This window comes from Patiria miniata, unplaced genomic scaffold (assembly GCF_015706575.1).
Source record: "Patiria miniata isolate m_02_andy unplaced genomic scaffold, ASM1570657v1 HiC_scaffold_13, whole genome shotgun sequence".
Taxonomy (NCBI): Eukaryota; Metazoa; Echinodermata; class Asteroidea; order Valvatida; family Asterinidae; genus Patiria; species Patiria miniata.
Genome location: NW_024037051.1, coordinates 18,589,510 through 18,611,215, shown reverse-complemented (window position 1 = coordinate 18,611,215; position 21,706 = coordinate 18,589,510). Strand labels below are relative to the sequence as shown.

At 38.2% G+C, this 21,706-nt stretch overlaps 1 protein-coding gene across 1 annotated transcript in view; it reads left to right on the top strand.

The window, feature by feature from the left end:
• The first annotated feature begins 3,873 nt into the window (after positions 1-3,873).
• Positions 3,874-21,706, top strand: part of LOC119721446 (solute carrier family 2, facilitated glucose transporter member 3-like) — a 46,121-nt gene continuing 28,288 nt past the window's right edge. Inside the window, exons 1-4 of the mRNA XM_038191525.1 lie at positions 3,874-4,100; positions 9,986-10,087; positions 20,489-20,649; positions 21,375-21,499. Of these exons, the coding sequence (XP_038047453.1) occupies positions 3,981-4,100; positions 9,986-10,087; positions 20,489-20,649; positions 21,375-21,499 (508 nt within the window). The 5' untranslated portion in view covers positions 3,874-3,980. The remainder of the gene's footprint in view (positions 4,101-9,985; positions 10,088-20,488; positions 20,650-21,374; positions 21,500-21,706) is intronic.

The following is a 21,706-nucleotide window of genomic DNA, read 5'->3' as shown; positions in this document are numbered from 1 at the left end:
GTTGTCACGACATGTGACAAGTCACGAGTCATGACGTGATAAGTTATGAAATGTGACAAGCCGTGACATGTGAGCAGTCATGGCAAGTCACAAGCCATGCCAAATCAAAAGTCGTGACAAGTCGCAAGCTGTGACAAGTCACAAGCAATGACAAGTCACAAGTCAGAAGCCATGACAAGTCAAAAGCCATGGCAAGTCGCAAGCCGTGAGAAGTCGCAAGCCGTGACAAGTTGCAAGCCATGATATCAAAAGTCATGACAACTCACAAGCCATGACTAGTCAAAAGCAATGACAAGTCACAAGCCATGACAAGTCACAAGCCATGACTAGTCACAAGCCATGACAAGTAACAAGCCATGACAAGGCCCAAGCCATGACAATGACATTAAGTCAGTATAACAATTTAAGCACAAGTAAAATCAAACGTGAAGGTTCAAGTCAAAGTGGATGAACAATGGAAAACCGTGCCTTTGTCAAAGTTCATTTGAATGGTTGGTCACCATGACAAGTCATAAGTCATGACAATAAGTCACAAGTCGTGACAATTCATGGCAATCTTGACAATCACAAGTCAATTCCAAATAAGTCTCAAGTCAAGTGACTAACCATTCAAAAAACTTTGACAAAGGCATTTCTTTCTCCATTGTTCATCCACTTTGACTTTAACCTTCACGTTTGAATTTACTTTGGATGAGATTGCTAAACTGACATTACATTTGTTATTTAAACCAGGAACTAAGCATTTCATTTGAGTTAACAAACAGCAGTTTGTACTAATGCCAGTAAAAAATTAACAAATGATATTTCATTGCATTGTGCAAATTTTGCATGTTTTTTGTTGTAATCGTGTGCTTAACAAAATTCCAAATCGTACTTATTGTTCTGAAGTGTTAGGATCTGAATAAGTCACCATTTTATTGGTTCCCCTCCCCCCCTAAAAAAAAAAAATTATCGCAAAGTCGTCAAAAGTTTAAACTGAACCCCAATGGCTTCCAAACCAGGATGTTTTTTACCTTTTCAAAATGTCCCTCTTTGATCATAGGATATACCGCTTTACATCATTTGGAGATTACCGGTAGTGTGCTTTTATTAACAGTGTATACACACCCGTTAATTTAGCCTTGACCAAGGCTATCAGCTTGTTCCCATACGAGCTTGTTCCCGCTTCCGCATGCACACAGCGCGCGCCGCGACACAGTAGTTGTACTATCCGGTTCGTTAGTAAAAACGTCATACACGCACACCACTGATTACTAGCGCCCATTGGCTGCAAACGCTCGAGCTGCGTTAACTTCCGGTTCCAATCGTGCAGAAAGTGCTGGAGGTGACGTCACACTAACGAACCGGATACCAACGACCCTTGCGTGTGCATGCACGTACACCCCACACACGCTTCCGCAAACAGCCGTACAGTGTACGGCTGTTTGCGGAAGCGTGTGTGGAGCGTACGTACATGCACACAAAGCACACGCAAGGGTCGTTGAGGCTAACGGCATGGTACAACAGTGTGTCGCAGCGCGCGCGGTGTGCAGTAGCGGGAACAAGTTCGTATGGGAACAAGCTGATAGCCTTGGTCAAGGCTACCGTTAATTGGACGTTAATTGCAACTCTTTCAATATGTAAAAATGACCTCTTTTGAATTTGTACCAGATTTAAGTGTAGAGCCTTGTAGAAGTTAAAAACTGTTTTTATTTTGGTAAAATTTTACTAAAATACTTGTTTTCTTTTCTTTTCATTTTGATGTGAAATGAAAAGATAAGGCGGGGGGGGGGGGCTTTTTTGAACAAAGGCATTTTGTAATTGGCTTGCAAATGTATTGAAGCATTTTGAAAAATGTATCACTCTTACATCATGGTATAGTTTTGTAATTTCGTAAAAGTCATAAGATAAGCACTCATTGTGCTTAGCACAATGGGCTTTGATACAGTCATTATTTGCAATTCATGATTTGTGATTTTAAATTTGTTTTGTGTTTTTTCTATAATATTAAGGTGCTAACGCTTTTGTCCTTGTTTTTTCTATAATATAAAGGTGCTGTTTTTTGTATAATATAAAGGTGCTTTCTTTTTTTCATATGGAACGTTTTCATTTTAACATTATTTTGTATGTGTTTTCATTGAAAGGCAAACTTATATTCACTTATGACTAAGACGAGATGAGAATTTTATCATCATTCTTACATCATGGTATAGTTTTGTAGTTTCGTAAAAGTCATGATAAGCACTCGTGCTTAGCACAATAGGCTTTGATGCAGTCATTATTTGCAATTCATGATTTGTGATTTTAAATTTGTTTTGTGTTTTTTCTATAATATAAAGGTGCTAACGCTTTTTATTGTCCTTGTTTTTTCTATAATATAAAGGTGCTGTTTTTTATAAACATTTTTTTTTCTTTTTTTCATTTTGGAACATTTTCATTTTAACATTAATATTTTGTATGTGTTGTCATTTTGAAGGTAAATTTATATTCACTTATGACTAAGACGATTTTATAACGCACGTACATTGTTTGAAATGTAGTGGGACGCTAAGATCTAAATTAAAAGGAGAGAAAAAGAAATACGATTTGGCCATTTTTTTTGTTTGTTGAAAGATCATTCCCCATGCTATTTTCAAGTTTCATCTCGAAATAAAGATTTTTTTCAACTGCTATTTTTTCTAGCAATATAAAAGCTCTTCACATTTGAATGAGACATTGAACACAACAAATCACCAATGAATGATAATATTAAATTATTACTTCCCTAAATTAGAATTATTGGCTGCTAGATCGGCTCTTGCGAGGTTATTTGTACACAAAGTGAAAGCCCATTTCTTTTTCAGAGGGCTGCAGACGCACCAAAAGAGGAATATTAGCCGCTTTTCTTTAAAACAAAACCTGCAAATTGAAAAAAAGGTCTTAATCCTTTTTCTTTCATTTTAGCCTCTTTGTCTGTTGCATCATTCTAGTCCATACAATTAAGCCGGTATGTCATTTAGTCAAATGACGGCCATTTAAAAAAAAAGGAAGAAAAAACTGGCGGCCAACTTGAAAAATAGCCCGGCGGGCGGCCATTTTGGAGGGGGGAAAAAGGGCCTCCCGCTTCTTCTTTTTTCTCAAAAAGGCAGGACGCTAAACATGTTATTTTTTTTTATTTGGCCTAATCATAAACCGCTTGAATGTTCCCCCTGCCATACAATTAATTGTCTCACTAGAAAATTCAAGATTAATTTTTTAGGTAATCACTTCCACCCTCTACTGCGAGCGAAAAGAAAATCCTAAAAGTTGTGTCTGCGATTAAGAAAGATTATAATATGGGGGTGTAAAAGTAATTAATCAAGGATCGGCTACATGGACACAGCTCCTGATCGCTAGTCAAGAATCACCAATTACCTCATTTTGACAAAATATCTAAAAAAAAAAAAAAAACGCCGCCGACGTTCGCGTGTACATGTATGTATAGTGGTTATCCAACCATCTAACTTTCCTGATCCGCCCCTAGCTAGCTACAGGAGTCGTGTTGCGTAATACGTTACATAATAAAACATACACTTTGACCGACCACTAACCTTTGACTCGGAATGAAATAAACAGAAAAAAAGAATGGGCGTTTAACCGAGCCTAAAGTTCTAGTACTTAGGGATGCAAAAATGTATCATTTCCTGTCTTTTATACTTTTTTTGGCTTTTACTTTTTTTGTTACTTTATTTTGTTGGACATCTTCTCGAAAAGTGTATACATTTTTTCCATACATGTACGTCCTGTGACATGTAGAGCCCCCTTCATTGTAAATGGTTTCTTCCAAAAAGGTCGCCCACGTGGAGAAAAGTAGGCACGTGATAAAAATACATAACAGGGATCGATTGAGCGCCCTCAAGCTATGCAAATGGCGCGGCGCCGCGACGCGTGATATGTGTACAGTACAGCCGGCGTTCGACATGAATTTCATCTAGGCTTAAATAAGTGTAGGTGTAGCTTGTAAGCTACATTTTACTAGATTTATGTACGGATCGGTGGAAGGTGGTTTGGATTCCCCTACGATGGATTCTAAGGAGAAGGAGTCATCGGCCATGAATGGAAGAAATGAACCCGAAACGGATCCAGCAACAAGTGTGAAAAAGGTAGGAACTTAAGAATGAGGTTGAACTTAAAACTTGTTTCCCATTGTCAGATTGTGGCCATACACTGTGCACAAACCCTAGGACTGATCAGAAAATTTCGAAGTGTTTTGTCAGTAACCACTTTAATATTTCCCCTGCTAAATTTGACTTTTTTTTAGGACAATTATCATGGCTGATAAGTCACTGAAGTGACGGGACAAATAAGTGATGGCCAGATATGGGAATCTTTCCTGAAAATCAATGATATTGATAAACTCAAGAGAAGAAAAAATATAGCCGATTAAAATGAGCAGCGACGACGTGGATTCGAACCAGGGAGACTTTGTATCCATATCATCATGATCATGGATAAAGCTCATCTCGCTATCCAATACTGTGTGGTAGCTTGACGACATGCAACCCGTTGTTAAAATGCTTTAATCACGTCAATGACCATGATGACCTGACAATGCCTGATGACAATGTAACTGGTTGACTAAAATAACAGCAGTCATGGCAATAAACAATGCTCTTTTTCATTGATGTCATTGTTCTGTTTTCAAGAGTAATATAAACACAATCATGACAATAGCTTCAATTGTTGACGTACTGATAAATTATCATAAGTGGTACCACTGTAGCTTGAGTAACATCCAGCTCTGTAACTTGAGTAACTCCAGCTTCGCTTTAACGCTGGGAAATGTAAATCCATGCACATTGGAACGGGAAACCCACTGGCTGATTATCATATGGGGGAGACGACACTTGAATCAACAGAGGAGGAAGATGACTTGGGAGTTTACCTAACACCAGACTTCAAACCAAGTACACAATGCAGCAAAGCGGCAGTGAAGGGAATGAATTGTCTCAGGGTGGTGAAGCGATCGTTCAAGTACATTGATACGGATAGCTTCCTGATTCTATACAAAACATTCATCAGACTGCATCTGGAATGCTGTGTCCAATCATGGTGCCCATGGCTGGAAAATGATAAACATATCTTGGAAAAAGTTCAAAGGAGGGCCACCAAGTTGATCCCAGCTCTAAGGGAGCTTTCATATGAAGATAGACTGCAACTGTGCAAGCTCTAGACCTGTATTCCCTTGAGAAAAGAAGAGAAAGAGGGGACCTTATAGAGACTTTCAAGATATTGAAAGGCCTTGAAAAAGAAGCTCAGCAGCAGATTCTTCCAAACAGCTGACAGGACCAGGACAAGAGGTCTCTTAAAGTCTTCAAGCCATCCCTGAAGAAAAGCATTGGATAGGAAGAACTTCTTCACCCAAAGAGTGATAAACATCTGGAATTCCCTTCCACAAGCAGTAGGGGGCCTATTGGATGCCAAAACTGTAGTGCATTCAAGAAAAGGTTGGATTCTCACTGGAAGGAGGAAAAGATAGCATATGGGGTCACAGAGGCTATGCTTAATTGATTTACCCATGTAAGTGTAAAGTATTTCGCATTAGAGCTGAAAGCTAGTACAGCTGGAGTACATGATACTGGCCCTACCGTAGCTTCATATTAATGTGGAATTAAATGATCAAGAACATGCAATTAAAGGGAATATACAACATTTGCAAACATGGAAAAATACAACTCCAAGTTTTAACAAAATGCCTCACTAGGATGTTGGTAAATGACAGTCTAAAGCACTTTGTAAAATTATGGCACCTGGTGTGAAGTCATTTTCAAGAAAATGGTATTTTTGTGTAAATTTCCAACGGTGGTCGGCCGACCACCGTTGGAAAGACCTAACTATTTTTCAACTACTGAGCACTCCAATTTCACCATTTTTTCACTCCAAATTTTATTTGCTATTGGTTACATGTTCATGAACGGGTGCAGGCCAGCTAGACTGGTTCCCTTACCTTACAATTTTCCGGCATCCATAAATTGGTCCATTTTATCTTTAGTGGAGTCAGGGAACCAGACTACTCCACCGTTTGTGTGTTTCTTGTTTTTTTCCAGCATTTTCGAACACAAAACTTCAAACATGTCAGTGAAACAATGTTTGATCTATTATACATGTAGTAACCCCTCAAATAGTTCATTTCTGAAAATTACAGCAAAAGCCAATGATGTATTCCCTTTAAAGGGAATATACATCATTTGCTTTTGCTGTAATTTTCAGAAATGGATGGAATTGGGGGGTTGGAAATATATAGCAAATATAGTTACACTGACTTTTTGAGGTTTTGGGTTCGAAAATGCTATAAAAACCAAGAAAAACAATCATTTTCCTGTAGTCTGGTTCCCTGACTCCATATAAGAAGAAACAGAGCAGTTTACATACATTGGGGAATTGTAAGGTCAGGGAACCAGTCTAGCTGGCTCGTACCCGGTCATAGGTTTGTAATCGATTGCAAACAAGTGCGATGGTCAATTGGGGCCAGTATTTGAAAAAAAAGCCAGTTTTTTCCAACGCTGATCGGCCGATCAGCGTTGGAAATTGATACAAAAATACCACTTTTCTTGAAAATGACAGTATACCAGGTGCCATGATTTTACAGGATGCTTTACACTGTCATTCACTAACAGTCCAGCAAGGTATTTCAAAATGATTTGGTAGTTTTATTTTTTGATGTTTGCAAATGTTGTATTTTCCCTTTAAGGGCATATGTATGTAACAAGGTAAAAAAAGAATAATGTGTGTTTACTATGGATCCTCTCTACAAAAAAACTACTTGTACACACAGGATATATTGCTCATCTGAGCTTGTGTGCAAAATGTCGGAACGAACTGACTTCATGCCGTGTCCGCGCAAATAACAACGCTTAGAACATGATTGCCGACAGCTGGGGTGCGTTTTGGTGGTCATAACCAAGAATTGGTTTGGTAGTTTCTTGTCGGTGAATTTCTTCAGCAATTTTAATTGGGTTAGAATTACGCATGATCATGTAGTACTCAAATCCCCAAAACAATTAAAAACCAACCAAAGAGAAACCACCGAACCAATTCTTGGTTATGACCGCCAAAACGCACCCCTAGCGTCCTGACAGCCGAAGTCCTGACAGAAATTTTACCAACTGATGGGTCCGAATTGGGATGGGTCTGAGTTGGTTTGGGTCTGAGGGACCTGAATCCTGACAAACTATTCCTTCCCATTACATGTACATGCTTCCTCCATAATAGTCAGTGGGCTTACGGTCGAAAATGACCCCCCATATGCAATTTCGGGTACATTCTTTGAAACTCTCAGGATCACTACAGGATACCTCAAGAAGTTCAAAACTACTTGATGCCATTTTTTCCTGACCCTTTCGTGGGCGTGGCCATGATTTTAAAAAGTGGGGGCTTCGCGCGTAAAAAATTATTAAAAAACAAAAAATCTTTTTCACATTGGGATAGTTAACTCGAGTGCTACATCACAAGAAAAAAAAATTCCACAATTGTGCCTCTTTTGGGGGTGGGGCAACCTTTTAAATAAGTGGGGGCACACGTTGCTAACAGAAAATCGACCTGTAACAGGCAATCTTGAGCTTTTTTGTTTTGTTTTTGTATTTGTTACAATCCCTTATAATTTGGTGTGGAAAACAGAGTTTTGAGTTAACATGGTTAAGGCCAAAAAAAAAAGTCTTGGTTTCTGGTATGCGCGCACGTCGCCGTGGCCATGCGCGTCGGCAAAATGAAAAAGTTTTTTTTTCAATGAAAGATGATGTCTCAAAACCGCCAAACTCACTGGTTTGACTGGAATCATGCTGCTGCACAATTTTAACGTGTTTTTAGATTGGGTTATGGTCGAGAATACGCTTTATGTGGCCTCTCTGGACTCCCATATATTTGCACTAAGTTTAGTCGGGCACCATTTGCAGTCATCAGCCGACATTTGAAGCAATGTTGATAAATCAAACAATGTTGATAAATCAAACCTCCTGTTAAGTCAAACAAAGACTAATTATTCCCTTCAGTTGTACAATGTATAACAGTGATATACAACCCTGCTTGACTCAAAACTCAGCTTAGCTCACATTTTGAGCCCATTCTCTCAAAGTTTGACTTATCGAGATTTCACTGTATATCAAAACATAAATGTCTCATAAAATTGATTATTTGTCCATGTATGTATGTGTACAATATGCCAGATATATGTTAAAAACGGCTGCCATTTTAATGGCCAATGGGGGGGGGGGGGAAGAGTGGGGTGGAGCAGATTTTCACTTGTTGAGGTGTCCAGAGGTGTTTGTGAGAGTTTGAAAGAATGTGCAATAATCCACATGGGCTCGCACAAGCTTCCTTTTGGAATACACGTATGCCCCCTTTTTATGAAAAAAGTGTGACACGCCCCCCAAATGGGAGCCAAAGAATTTATGAGTTGACATGTAAACGTTTTTTCCTTGGCAAATTATAATGGATTGAAACAAAAACAAAAACAAAAACAAAAAACCTCAAGATTGCATTTTACAGGTCGATTTTCTGTTAGCGACATGTGACCCCACTTTTTAAAATGTTGGCCCACCCCCAAAAGAGGCAAAATTGTGGATTTTTTTTTTCTTGTGATGTAGCACTTGGGTGAACTGTCCAAATGCGAAAAAGAAAAGTAAAATTTTTTTATTATTTTTTGCACGCGATGCCCCCCACTTTTTAAAATCATGGCCACGCCCACAAAAGTGTCAGAAAAAAATGGCATCAAGTGGTTTGGAACTTCTTGAGGTATCCTCTAGTGATACTGAGAGTTTCAAAGAGTGTACCCGAAATTGCATATGGGCCACCACAAGCCCACTGACTATAACATTAAGATCATGACTCATCAAAATTGGGAGGGGGGGGGGGGGGACGGATGGGGGAGGAGCAGATTTGTCCAGTTCATTTCTTATGACATATGTTTTAGTAATGTTGGCTGTGTATTAGCGTACTGGTACAGTGTACATGTGCATGTAGGACTAGCTTGAGAAACTCCAGCTCCAATGCTCATCAGGAATTTGACTTTTAGAGCTGGCAGTCAATGTGTAGTTTGAATCCAGCAGACCAAAAATGACAGTATAGGCCTTATTAACAAGTCGGCCATATTGAATTGAAAGTTAGGTAAAATCTTGCTTCTGTAGAGAAATGAAAGCAAGTTAATGTACCGGTATAATAAATTCCAGTCTGCTTCAGTGAATAAAAATTTGTAATTAAACATTCCCTAATGTTAAAAGCCATATTTAAAAATAAAATGACAGTAAAATAAAGCTGCATTGTGCCTGCATAAAAAGTCTGGCGCCATCCCTGTAATTCAACAGTTAACACTTAATGAAATACATTCAGCGAACTCGACAAAAATGGCCAACTCGTGAATAAGGCCCATGCAGTCGAAATTGGACTTCACAAAACTGGTCCTTTTCCCTAGTATTATCCAAGCCCAGATGAGATTAAACGTGAGATTGCAAGAGTCCAATGTAGCAGTCATTCATTTCACAAAGCCAGTGATCGACTTAAAACAGAACAACCACGATCTATATGGAAAATATTTATGATTTCTTGCTTCTTGAAGAAGAACCGTCCGGTCATGCTGTCACGGCTATATTTTGACGATTGAGTACCTGTATGTGTTCTACATAACCCCAAGGACAGACACACAAAGGGAGAAGAGGATCCTTTCAGTCCTTGGGCATTGGGTCTTTTGTACAAAACGGTCCTCTGTAGTAGGTTCGTGTGCTTAGTCTATGGAAGAGTGTTATATTTAAGGGACAAAGGGAAACACAAAGCATTGTCCTCGGGAGTATAGTAATTCAAGAGTGTATGTGCGCACGTGTGCGGGTGTGTGTCAGTCTGTGTGACCAGACAAATGCCAGATGAATCCAAAAATTGAGAATCGAAAACTCTGCTACATTTGTAGATCATGATGCACTCAAGTCTTAGTTTAGTCCTAATTGTTGCATTTACATGTAGTGATGAAAATAATTATTATTATTTTTTTTTTTGTCTTCAGAGGCCGTTGACTGTGCCGCTAGTCTTTGCTACAGCCTCGGCTGTGATTGGTTCTTCTCTGCAGTTTGGTTACAACACTGGTGTCATCAACAACCCCAAACTGGTATGTACTGTACATAAAGTGTCTGTCTAATGAAGGGCGTGAAAGACTTATTTGCCAGTTCACGTTCACATTTTGTGTCACATCTCGGTATCAAACACTGGCTAGTCTAGTCACAGACTCCCGTGTTAGAATATACCCAAGCTCTGCGTGTTATCATTCGTGCATTTTTTTTTTCATTTGAAACAACTTTAATTGCTCAAAAGATGGGTGCTTTAAACAACTAACCTGAAAAAGTTTAGCTCTGCTCTGTGAATGCTGTATACATGTTTACTCCGAGAAAAGAATATTCTGGGATCTCAGTTTTAATTCAAAAGTTGCTGAGTCATGTTTTGTATCGTGTACTAGTCTTTTGTATGCTAGCCGAGACCAGCTCTTTCGAGAACGAGACCAGACTTCCGAGACGGAGACTTTTGAAGATCGAGACCAAGACCGAGACCAAGACTACCGAGACCGAGACCAAGCATAAAAAACAAACAAAAAAAACCTCACATTTCCAAATATAGTATTGGCAGGTTGAAATTTTTTTTTAAATATTTTGGTTTAGTCTCCTACCGGTACCCTGTTGATATATTTTGAATGTAAACTTACAAACTATGTTGCCCTAAAAAACATTGTCTAAAATGTTGTCAGTCAGGCGGATTCCGATTTCAAAATTAGGCCCTTTAAACTACTGCCTAAATTGCAGCTAACAAAGTTTGGTGAAGTCGGGGTACAACTTGCTGCAAACAAAGGTCAAACTTTACTTGCAGAAGGCTTATTGTTGATGGTCCTCTGTAGTAAGTTTGTGTGCTTATGGGAGAGTATTACAAGGACAAAGGGAAACAAAGCATTGTCCTCGAGATAAAACGAGTTCGTATTTGTATACACCGGTACCGGTACATGTACAGATGTTCACGTGCAAAGCATTGATGAGCAATTAAAGTATGATTTATGCACAATATTGATGAAACAGCAACTTTTACAGGCAAACATTGCCCAGTGACTTTGCAGTTTTGGGTTGGTGCAATATGACATACCATACATAACGCCTTAACGGTACCTGTATCATTGACAATGACAGGAAATACTGTCAAACACTTCATTGTAATACGGTAGATAAGCCTGTTGTAAGGTTATCATCAAACAAACTTGTTACGTAACCAAAAGGTTGCACAACAGACCATGTGACTTTGTTGTGATGTAAGGTTATCATCAAACAAACTTGTTACGTAACCAAAAGGTTGCACAACAGACCATGTGACTTTGTTGTGATGTAAGCTTAAATACACCCATGTTGTGCAAATGTGCAGGGATAACATATTTGTTTAATAGGGCTACCCTGGAGGGTTGCTTTCCCTCTCGTTGGAAAGCTGCTAATATTGTTCCTATCCATAAATCTGGCAAAAAACACAATGTTGCTAACTACAGACCAATTTCCTTGCTCCCTCAGGTATCCAAGGTTTTTGAAAAGATCTTAAGTGAGCATATCATGTGTCACGTCCAACCAGCCATCTCCGAGCAGCAGCATGGTTTCATCTCTGGCAGAGATTGCTCCACCAATCTAACATCATTATTGCAGGAGGCTTACCATGCTGTTGAACGGAGGGAGCAGTTGGATGTTATCTACATTGATTTCTCTAAGGCCTTTGATCGTGTCAACCATGATTTTGTTTGTTTTGTTGTTGTCTTGTGTTTGTCTAAAGTATATGTGCGTTGTGTCTTCTGTTTTTTTTTGTTGTTTTTTTGTTTTGTTTTTTTATCCATTACTTTTTAGCATTTTATATATCTACATGTATATATGCATATCCAATGAAATCCTCTCCTATCACATAATTCACAGTGCTTGTTTCATCCCTATATACATGTACATGTACATATATTTTGTTTTTAGTTTGTGTTTATAACATCAATATATATTTTTTATAATGATTCTTTTTGATCATATTTGTGTATATATATATATATATTTTTTAATAATTGTATAATATTTTTTAACCAGTCCTGTAATTGGCGGTTTGTTCTGCTGTTGGATGTGGATAATAAATAAATAAATAAAATACAGGACACACATAATTGCTGTTACAATATGACCCCAAATAACTCAAGTTTAGGGTGTTTATTACAGTCCATGGAAACACAAAAAGTAGGTCTGCTTGAGCAGGACACACTCTAGTAACTTTACAGTCCTTCTGATTTGAAAATCACAGGCGTGTGAAAAAAGGCACACCTGGATTTTTCTAGGCGTGTGATTTTTCTAGGCGTGTGATTTTTCTAGGTGTGTGATTTTTTAGGTGTGATCGCACGCCTCAAATCAGAAGGACTGACTTTATTGCAAGACCAGGCTATGGGCAAATGAGAAGTGGGGGTGGTTCTTTATGTACATCCTGGAGGTAAAAACTTTAGGCGGGAAGGAAAAATTGCTATGCTGTCACTTTTGTCTCAAGCTCTGAAGAAACAACTTCATTTCATCACCTCACAAATTTTGATTCTCTTCCTCCATTCCTTCTCCAATTTTCAAAGCGAAAAATCACCCCATGGTTAATTGATCATTTCTTACTCCTACCATTATGATTTTGTAAATAATACCTTAGTTTTTTTTCGGGCGGTACTGTGGTATTCAGGCATGCAACTTTCCTCGGATCAGCTGATTTCCTCTTTTTTTACTTCCCATGTGTGCCATTGAAAATAGAAAAACACTGTACAAAGTCTGGGAAAAATTTGATTTCCTCTTTTTTTGTGATTTCCCAGTTGCACGCCTGAGTATTGATCACCAAATTTGACCAAGTTCCTCCTCTAAATCACTTCTCTGCCCCCCCCCCTTTTTTTAAACCAGAGCCCAGCCATACCCTGTTTCTAAATGAGGGTGATTTTAAGGAGTTTCAAGTAGGCCTATGTACCGGTATCTGATCACTTTTTTTTGTCAGCGCAAGTTTGGGGGCATATTCTACCGGTAGGTGTGACTCAATTCAAACACAAAACACATCAACCATGTTGTTTTATTTCTGATATTTCTGATATAAAAAGAATGTGTTTGCGAGATGTGGTATCACTTATTGCAGCACAGAGGACCAGTGTTAATTTCACCAAGGGTAGACAAGATGGTAGCGTGAAAAGGCCCAAAAGTCTTTTAGGAAAGCCAGGTGTATGCATGCATGATGCTTAATTACTCTTTGAGTTCGCTGTGATTGTGTACGACCAATGCAAACAGGTAGTTGAGCTTTGACCTCCTAGTGTTTATTTTTTTATCATTAAACCTCCTACTTGACAAATGTTTGAATAGAGAGCCAGGGTTTTTTTTTGAGGGGGGGGGGGGACCTTATACTGTACCAGGCAGTGCAGGACGCAAACAAACAATACACCAGGTATCGTACAATTAGCCTTACATGTATGTATTAAAGGTACCTTCCATCATTTGGGCAATTCCACACCAAAGTGGACGTGACACCAAAAAATTCAAATACATGTGACTGAAACAAATTTGGCATCAAATGAAAGCTAAAAGTCTATATTTTCAAGATTTGAAGTCGGAATTTTATTTTTTATACATTTCGGTACCAAAAAATAGGATTATGTAATAATTCTGTTTTAATCCTAAAAATGTGATTAATAGTGATATGAAAGTATTCTACCAATAGACACACAAAAATATGTACTAATGCCATCAGTTTCTGTCATGAGAAAGTATTGGTCTTGAAAAACCGACTAAAACTTGTTTTTAACATTTTGCGTAATTTGTTTCGCTTCAGTGACTTCTAATATTTCAGCCTTCGAAAATGTCCTTCCGTTACCGAAAAAATACATATTTTTAATTTATTTTTAAAACTTGCAGTATGAATGCATTGAAAGTTATTGTGCAAAGCAAGTTTAGGTAGGCCTTCAATATGACATTATAACTGACACTGCTGTACTTATCGTTTTTTAATTACAATTAATTAAATCACGTCCTTCCGTTACCAAATTGGTAACGGAAGGACGGTAACGGAAGGACAAATCGTATTTTTATCAAATGTTACGACATTTGCGCTCATATTTGAAAAATGAAAATCACTGCAAATACATGCATGTATAATGAGCATTGAAAGGACATTCATGTGACCCACCTTCACAAAAGTGGGATAAGCAGGGCAAGGTGTTTATTACAAAGGATGGCACAGGCATGTACAATGTACATATGTACATATATGCCGATGTACCAGTACTTGTACACGTATGGAGTTGTTGCAGAAAATCAAATCATAAAGTTGCTGCCATCAGCATTCATGGACAATAGAGAAAGATACGAATTCTGTGAAGCCATTCCAGAAGCAAATTAAGTCAAAAATGAGATGGCAGAAAGTACCGGTACTTTGGGGCACTTTCATTCAATTTACATGTGTAAGACATGTGAGGTGCAATCTTTGACAAATTATGCCCAAGTTAACAATTTCAGTTTGGATGTTTATTACTAAATTGTTACTACTCTAAATCATTGTAATTTGATTTCAAACATTGATTTGAGAGTTCAATTAAAAGCAACACCTAACTGAAGCCATCAGTTCTACCGGTAGATGTTTTTACCTTAAATGTACATGTAGGCTGGTCGCCCCCCCCCCCCCCCCCCCCCCCCCCCCCCCACCCTTTAGGTAAACCTTTGAACCTACCGGTATTATTATTAAAAGTTGTTGGTGAACATGTAACCAATATACTCAAGAGTTCAAATACTGTGTATTTAAACTTTTAAGGATTGAGGTGATGGGTTTGAAGTCTATTTCTGTAGTAGTCCTGTGTTCGTGAATTATGTGTTTTGGGTTGTTTTCGTGTTTCTTTTGTTATCATTAATTAGCAGGCTTCTATCTTTATCTCAATAGTTTCTTGGGTATAATTATTTATGCCAGGTCTGCATATTGTTGATTTCACATTCAGTTACACATTTCAGCAATTTGTTTCACTTGTATAATTAGTGTAAATTCACATTTTGTTCATGCTATAATTGAGTAAACCTTTTGTCCTTCCGTTACCGTCCTTCCGTTACCAAATTATAATCTGCTTAAAAAGTTGTAATTATATTACCGAAACACTTAAAGTCAAATGAAAGGCGGTATAGTATAGATAAAGCTTCAGGGATTCCATTTCCTACCTTTAAAATATAATTGCCCCATAAAATTCACAGAGTTTACGCAAAACGCGAGTAAGTTGGAAAACCCTTGTCCGTTTTACCGTCCTTCCGTTACCGACCTCAGTAATATTCATAATTCATAAACGGGAGGCATTCATGCCCCCAAAAGTGTGGGAAATGAAAGTAGCATTATAGCAATACAATTGTGACATTTGTTTGCTGTAACTATGAACAGTGTCTGTGATACACACATTTGAAATTTTATTTAATGAGTGAAAACGTCCTTCCGTTACCGTGGAATTGCCCATTTGTAATTTGTGCATTTTGTTCGTTTAAAGCAACAAACATGCTCACAATCTAAAGAAGGGTGCTGAACAACTAACCTGATGAAGTTTCAGCTGTATATTTCGAGAAAAAATAATTCTAGTATCTTGTTTTCAAATCAAATGTTGCTGAATCATGTTTTAAATTGGGCCTGAATTCAGCATCTGAGACACGTTCTCACTGAGCCGATTGCAGCTTCACGGTGTCGCACACTGAACCGACGAATGCTTCGTGCTTTGCTGAATAAAAAATTAACTACTAGGCCTAACGGAAGTTTCCAAAGATGCGTCTTTAGACGCATCGTTGGAAAGTCCTTCTTTCGTTGATTTCTTCAAAATGACAGCATGCCAGAAAGAATAAATTCACAGAGTTTTATTCCTCTCACTGTACCTTTCAACCAAGTATGTTTTTTCATCAAAAATTATGTCAGTTTACTTTTTGGATTGACGCAAATGATGGACTGTAGCTCTAAACACAGTAATTTTAAACTTTATAGCCATGCTAGGTAACTGATGTGGGCTTATTGTACTTCAAAAGTGACTTCAAAGCAAACAGAATGTACGGTTCTCCTGCAATATACTTTTTTAATCACTATGCTTCTATTTTTATTCCAAATTGCATGCAAGGACGTTTAATTAAGGGAAGATACAACATTTGCAAACATAAAAAAACGAAATGATGAAATTTTCACAAAATAGGGCCTACCTCACTGGATTGTTAGGGAATGACAGTCTATAAGGCATCCTGTAAAATCGTGGCTCCTTGTGTGCTGACATTTTCAAGAAAAATCATATTTTTCCAACGCTGGTCGGCCAACCAGCGTTGGAGAAAAACTTTTTTTTTTTCCCAAAAACTGCTCCTACGGTAATTTCATATTTAGTTCCGCATTTTCTTTGCAATTGATTACACACCTGAGAAGGGCTACAAGCCTGCTACTAGACTGATTCTCTGACCTTACAATTCCCCATTCTATAAATTGCTCTGTTTCATATTAAGTGGGGTCAGGGAACCAGAGTACAAGAACATGATTGGTTTTCTTGTTTTTTTCCGGCATCTACTGTACAAGCTGCCCAAAATGTGAAACAAGTCAGTTTTACAATATTTGCAACTTAAAACATACGGCAGGCCCCTACACTTATACTCACATTCCTTTTTCTGAAAATTGCAGCAAAAGCAAAATGTTGTATCATCCCCTTTAAAGGGAATATACATCATTTGCTTTTGCTGTAATTTTCAGAAATGGATGGAATTGGGGGGTTGGAAATATAAAGCAAATATAGTTACACTAACTTTTTGGAGGTTTTGGGTTCGAAAATGCTATAAAAACGATAATTTTCCTATAGTCTGGTTCCCTGACTCCATATAAGAAGAAACAGAGCAGTTTACATACTTTGGGGAATTGTAAGGTCAGGGAACCAGTCTAGCTGGCTCGTACACGTTTATAGGTTTGTAATCGATTGCAAACAAGTGCAATGGTCAATTGGGGCTAGTATTTGAAAAAAAGCCAGTTGTTTCCAACGCTGATCGGCCGATCAGCGTTGGAAATTGATACAAAAATACCACTTTTCTTGAAAATGACAGTTTACCAGGTGCCATAATTTTACAGGATGCTTTAGACTGTCATTTATCAACATCCTGTTAAGGTATTTCGCAAAAACTTGGTAGTTTTATTTTTCGATGTTTGCAAATGTTGTATATTCCCTTTAATGTAGAATTTCGTAAATTTTCCTGTGCTCATATGCCTACTGACGTACATGTATACTATGTACAAAGCATTTTATGAGAAAGGAATGGACCTAGTCAGTTTTTTAATTTAATTTTTTTTTTTTTATACCTGGTACATGTACAATGTACATGCATACAAATTTACAAAAACTTTCCAGTAGGGGAAACATTTCCTGTACACCTTGACTCGGGTCAAAATAGCCTACAAATGTCACTCAAGATTACAAATTGTTGAATACCGGTATATACAGTATAAACTATAATTAATATTTGTGTAAGTGCAAAAGTCCATGTTTAGTCAATATGCAATTTGATATTATTATTTATGTCAAGCTAGCTTCCAGTGGTAAAAATACATGTACATCAGCATATGCTTTCTTAAAGGGAATATACATCATTTGCTTTTGCTGTAATTTTCAGAAATGGATGGAATTGGGGGGTTGGAAATATATAGCAAATATAGTAACACTGACTTTTTTGAGGTTTTGGGTTCGAAAATGCTATAAAAACCAAGAAAAACAATCATTTTCCTGTAGTCTGGTTCCCTGACTCCATTTAAGAAGAAACAGAGCAGTTTACATATATTGGGGAATTGTAAGGTCAGGGAACCAGTCTAGCTGGCTTGTACCCGTTCATAGGTGTGTAATCGATTGCAAACAAGTGCGATGGTCAACTGGGGCCAGTATTTGAAAAAAGCCAGTTTTTTCCAATGCTGATCGGCCGATCAGCGTTGGAAATTGATACAAAAATACCACTTTTCTTGAAAATGACAGTATACCAGGTGCCATGATTTTACAGGATGCTTTACACTGTCATTCACTAACAGTCCAGCAAGGTATTTCAAAATGATTTGGTAGTTTTATTTTTTGATGTTTGCAAATGTTGTATTTTCCCTTTAAAGTACCCGGATGACTGCAATATTAACCGGTATGTACAGCGGTATGTCAGTAGAACTCTCCTGATGGCTGCAGTGATATTGATATTGTAGTTTTCTCTGAGTTCTCAAATAAATATCCACATAGCTGAAACTACAACCAGTTACATACTAGTGTACTATTATTAAGATTAAAAGTGAGCTACTAATACTATTAAGATTAAAAGTGAGCTATAACAATATTGCACTCATCTTCGACTTGTGCACTATTGTTATAGCTTGAGCAATACAATACATATATTCTCCCCCTCAAGGCCATCCTATATTATCTAATCATTACACAGTAGTACGGTACAGTACATTAATGTTTACCGGATATATTTACTGGTACATGTACCATGTATTCTGTCCAATGTACATGTATGAACATGCCAGCGATAATAAAATACTGATTTTTATGCTCAACAATAAGTTCACTACCGTAGCTCTCTAATTAACACTTTTGATTTATATTTAAGGACATTTCAAAACCCTCCCAAACACACACATTGTGCAGTAGGCATGTAGACCGTGGGCTAGAAATCCTATCTTGCCTAGAAAATGAAGTCCGTTCAAGATTTTTGGTGGCAACAAAAAAAATGCTTATTCTTTGTCAATTTGAGGGTGCTGAATTCCATTCTTTCTGTTGCCAAGCTATCAGGTGGCAGGTTTAAGCACAATCTGCGTTCGAAGTGTTATAACCAAAAATATCCTCTTTTGGGGGCCTCTGACAATACATTCCCTTAAGGATCTCGGCAATGGCCCCTCCGATTTCAATGCAGATTGTCACCAACTTGGAATACTTAATAAGGGAATAAATGTGTGCTCTGGAGGTTTTTATCACTCTGTTTAAGACCACTATCACCGCGTTCCCACTTGAATTGGAAAAGGTGGATCAAGATCCGGCATTTTGGTGTGATCGTTATCTTACCGCAACGAAACCGCAAGTCGCGTTCCCACTTAAGCTTGATCCACCTTTTCGTACGGAAATGTTGGGTCCGAAAGGTCACTGAGTTCGGATTCCCTGGTTCTGAAGCTTCTCATTGGTTAGAAACGGTCACATGATGTACTACGACATCATTTTCCAATTTTCTATAATCAATACTTCAGATTTGTCACCTCCGTACGTACCGCGTTATCGGCACTATTCTCATCGCATACTCGTAAGCTTTTCCAAGTGGTCTTAAACAGAGTGATAAATACCGACTGAGCACATATTTATTCCCATTCATAAATACCTTTTTGGTAAAAAATATCAAATAATTCGTTCAAAAAATACCGATTTGTTCAACAAGTTAACTTCATGCTTTTTTAAACATCCCTCTAGCAAAATAATGGAGTGTTCAGCTGGCAAGTAAGATGTAAACAGCCCTTTTATGGAGATTGACGCGCGCGTGGCATGTTCTGAGCGATGTCGCGCAGAACGCACCTGGCGCGTTGCGTTTTGAATTTAGAACCATACAATTCTGACTCGCTGGTAGTGTTGCGCATGCCTATGTGAGGATTGTGAACGTTCAACCAATGAAATGGTAAGAGGCACTGGTTTTTTGGGGGCTACATTTATTGCGACACTGGAAAAGTGTTTAAGACCAGCTAGCCATGTCTTTATCATCCGTTTAAGACCGGCCACGTGACGGGCTCTCGACCAATAGGAATGGCTAAACTGTCTGAGGTATTTATGAATGATAAATAACTGTCAAAGATTGTACGCTCATAGCCAAAGGGATTTCATAATAACGATAATAATGCAAAAACAATGCTTTGACATACTGTTTACATGTGTATCTATGTGCAATGTTTTATTACATGTACCACCTGGTTTTCTAGGCATTACTGATTTTATAGCCATAAGGCAAACCACACCATTTCCATAAATGTAAATGACTGAATTGCATGTCACTAAATAGTCTGTGATGCAAAAAAAAATTCATAATTAAAGTTTATTGTTGTTTTGTTAATTAAGTAGGAAATTATTCAGCAAATACATGTAACGCTTTGGTCATATTCAGTGTTGTATGCTTACACAGTATTTTTCCAAAGTATCACTGAAATGTTCTATGTGATGCTGAAAAATAACTTAATTATGTCGTCCTGTTTACGGGCGCCGCCATGTTCCATCCTTGCCCTTCGCGTACCCCGGTGAAACAACACGATTTCATAAATCGGCTACGAAGAGCTGATTCGAGGTTGCAACTACTGCCCTCTATCGGCGGTACAACGAAACCGTTACAGATGCCCATGGTGATTTATAAAAATGTCTTCTTGGCTTGCTTGGTGTTTATCCTAAGAAGCAGCAGATGTAGCGTTGTTTCAAAAGATTATTTTTTTGTCCCCGAAAAGTAAAGAATGTGACGATTTATTGCAGGTGATCCAAGGTTTCTTCAATGAGACGGAAGAGAGGCGAAGCGGCAATGCCATGCCCGATGACAAGAACGATTTCCTCTTCGCCACAGCGGTGGCCATCTTTGCTGCCGGGGGTATGGTGGGATCCCTGGTAGCTGGCCCATTGGCAGATCGATTTGGCAGGTAGGCATGGCTTTAGTTCTTTTTTTTTCACGGCCTAGTTAAATTCTGGCATTCCCGAGTCTCACCGACCTAAATCCTTCCGAAAATCTGACGTGTAAAAAATTTGGACCAATTAGAAGTTAATACCAATCAAATTAGGTCCTAAGTAAGATTTGAGGCTTTGCATGGTGGAGATACTAAATAATGAAAGGTTTGCGGAAACACCATGTGCGAATAATTTCTATATTTTCTTTTCAGAACCATTCTCTTACATGTAGTTGAGAAATTATTCGCACATGGTGTTTCCGCAAACCTTTCATTAAATTAGGTCCTGCCCTTCACCGACGTATAAACACTGTATTCTCAGTGTGGTACCTAACAACCTAATTTGATTTACATGTACATCACCCCGAATGATACCAATTCTTCATTGAACATGTTCAATAAATGAAACATGGGCTGGAGTAATTTAGTGTGATTCAAGAATGTCCGTCCACGTTATGAACATTATCCTTCATTTCATCTTAAAGATGGCCTAGTAATTTTCTACAGATCCAGTGAATCAGCTTACTTTTTTATCAGTGCAATCATTAATAATACATGTGTCTAAGTAAAAACAAAAATTAGCAAAATAACTGCTTCGAAATCCACCTCCCATGTCTCACCCATAAACTAATCAGTTGTGGTCTTGTTCTTCAAAGTTAAAGGGACTTCATAGAAACAAGTGTTTCCATTATTCATTTCAGGAAGGGGACCCTGTTATTGAATAACTTCATCGCTCTAGCGGCAGCGTTACTGATGGGTCTGAGTAAAGTGGCCTGGTCTTATGAGATGCTGATTATTGGCAGGACGATAGTCGGCCTGAACTGTGGTAAGGTGATGGATCAGAGGGAGCAGGAAATAGGAGCCAGGATTTTGATTACAAAAAGAGGGGGGGGGGTTCCACATTAATTAACTGCAACTGCGTATTTTACGCAATCAATCACGCATTGTGCAGTGTTGAAAATGTTCCAAATACACGCGTTTGTTGCTCGAAGTGTGTTCGAAAGAGGACGTAGCCGATGCGCGTTATGCAAGT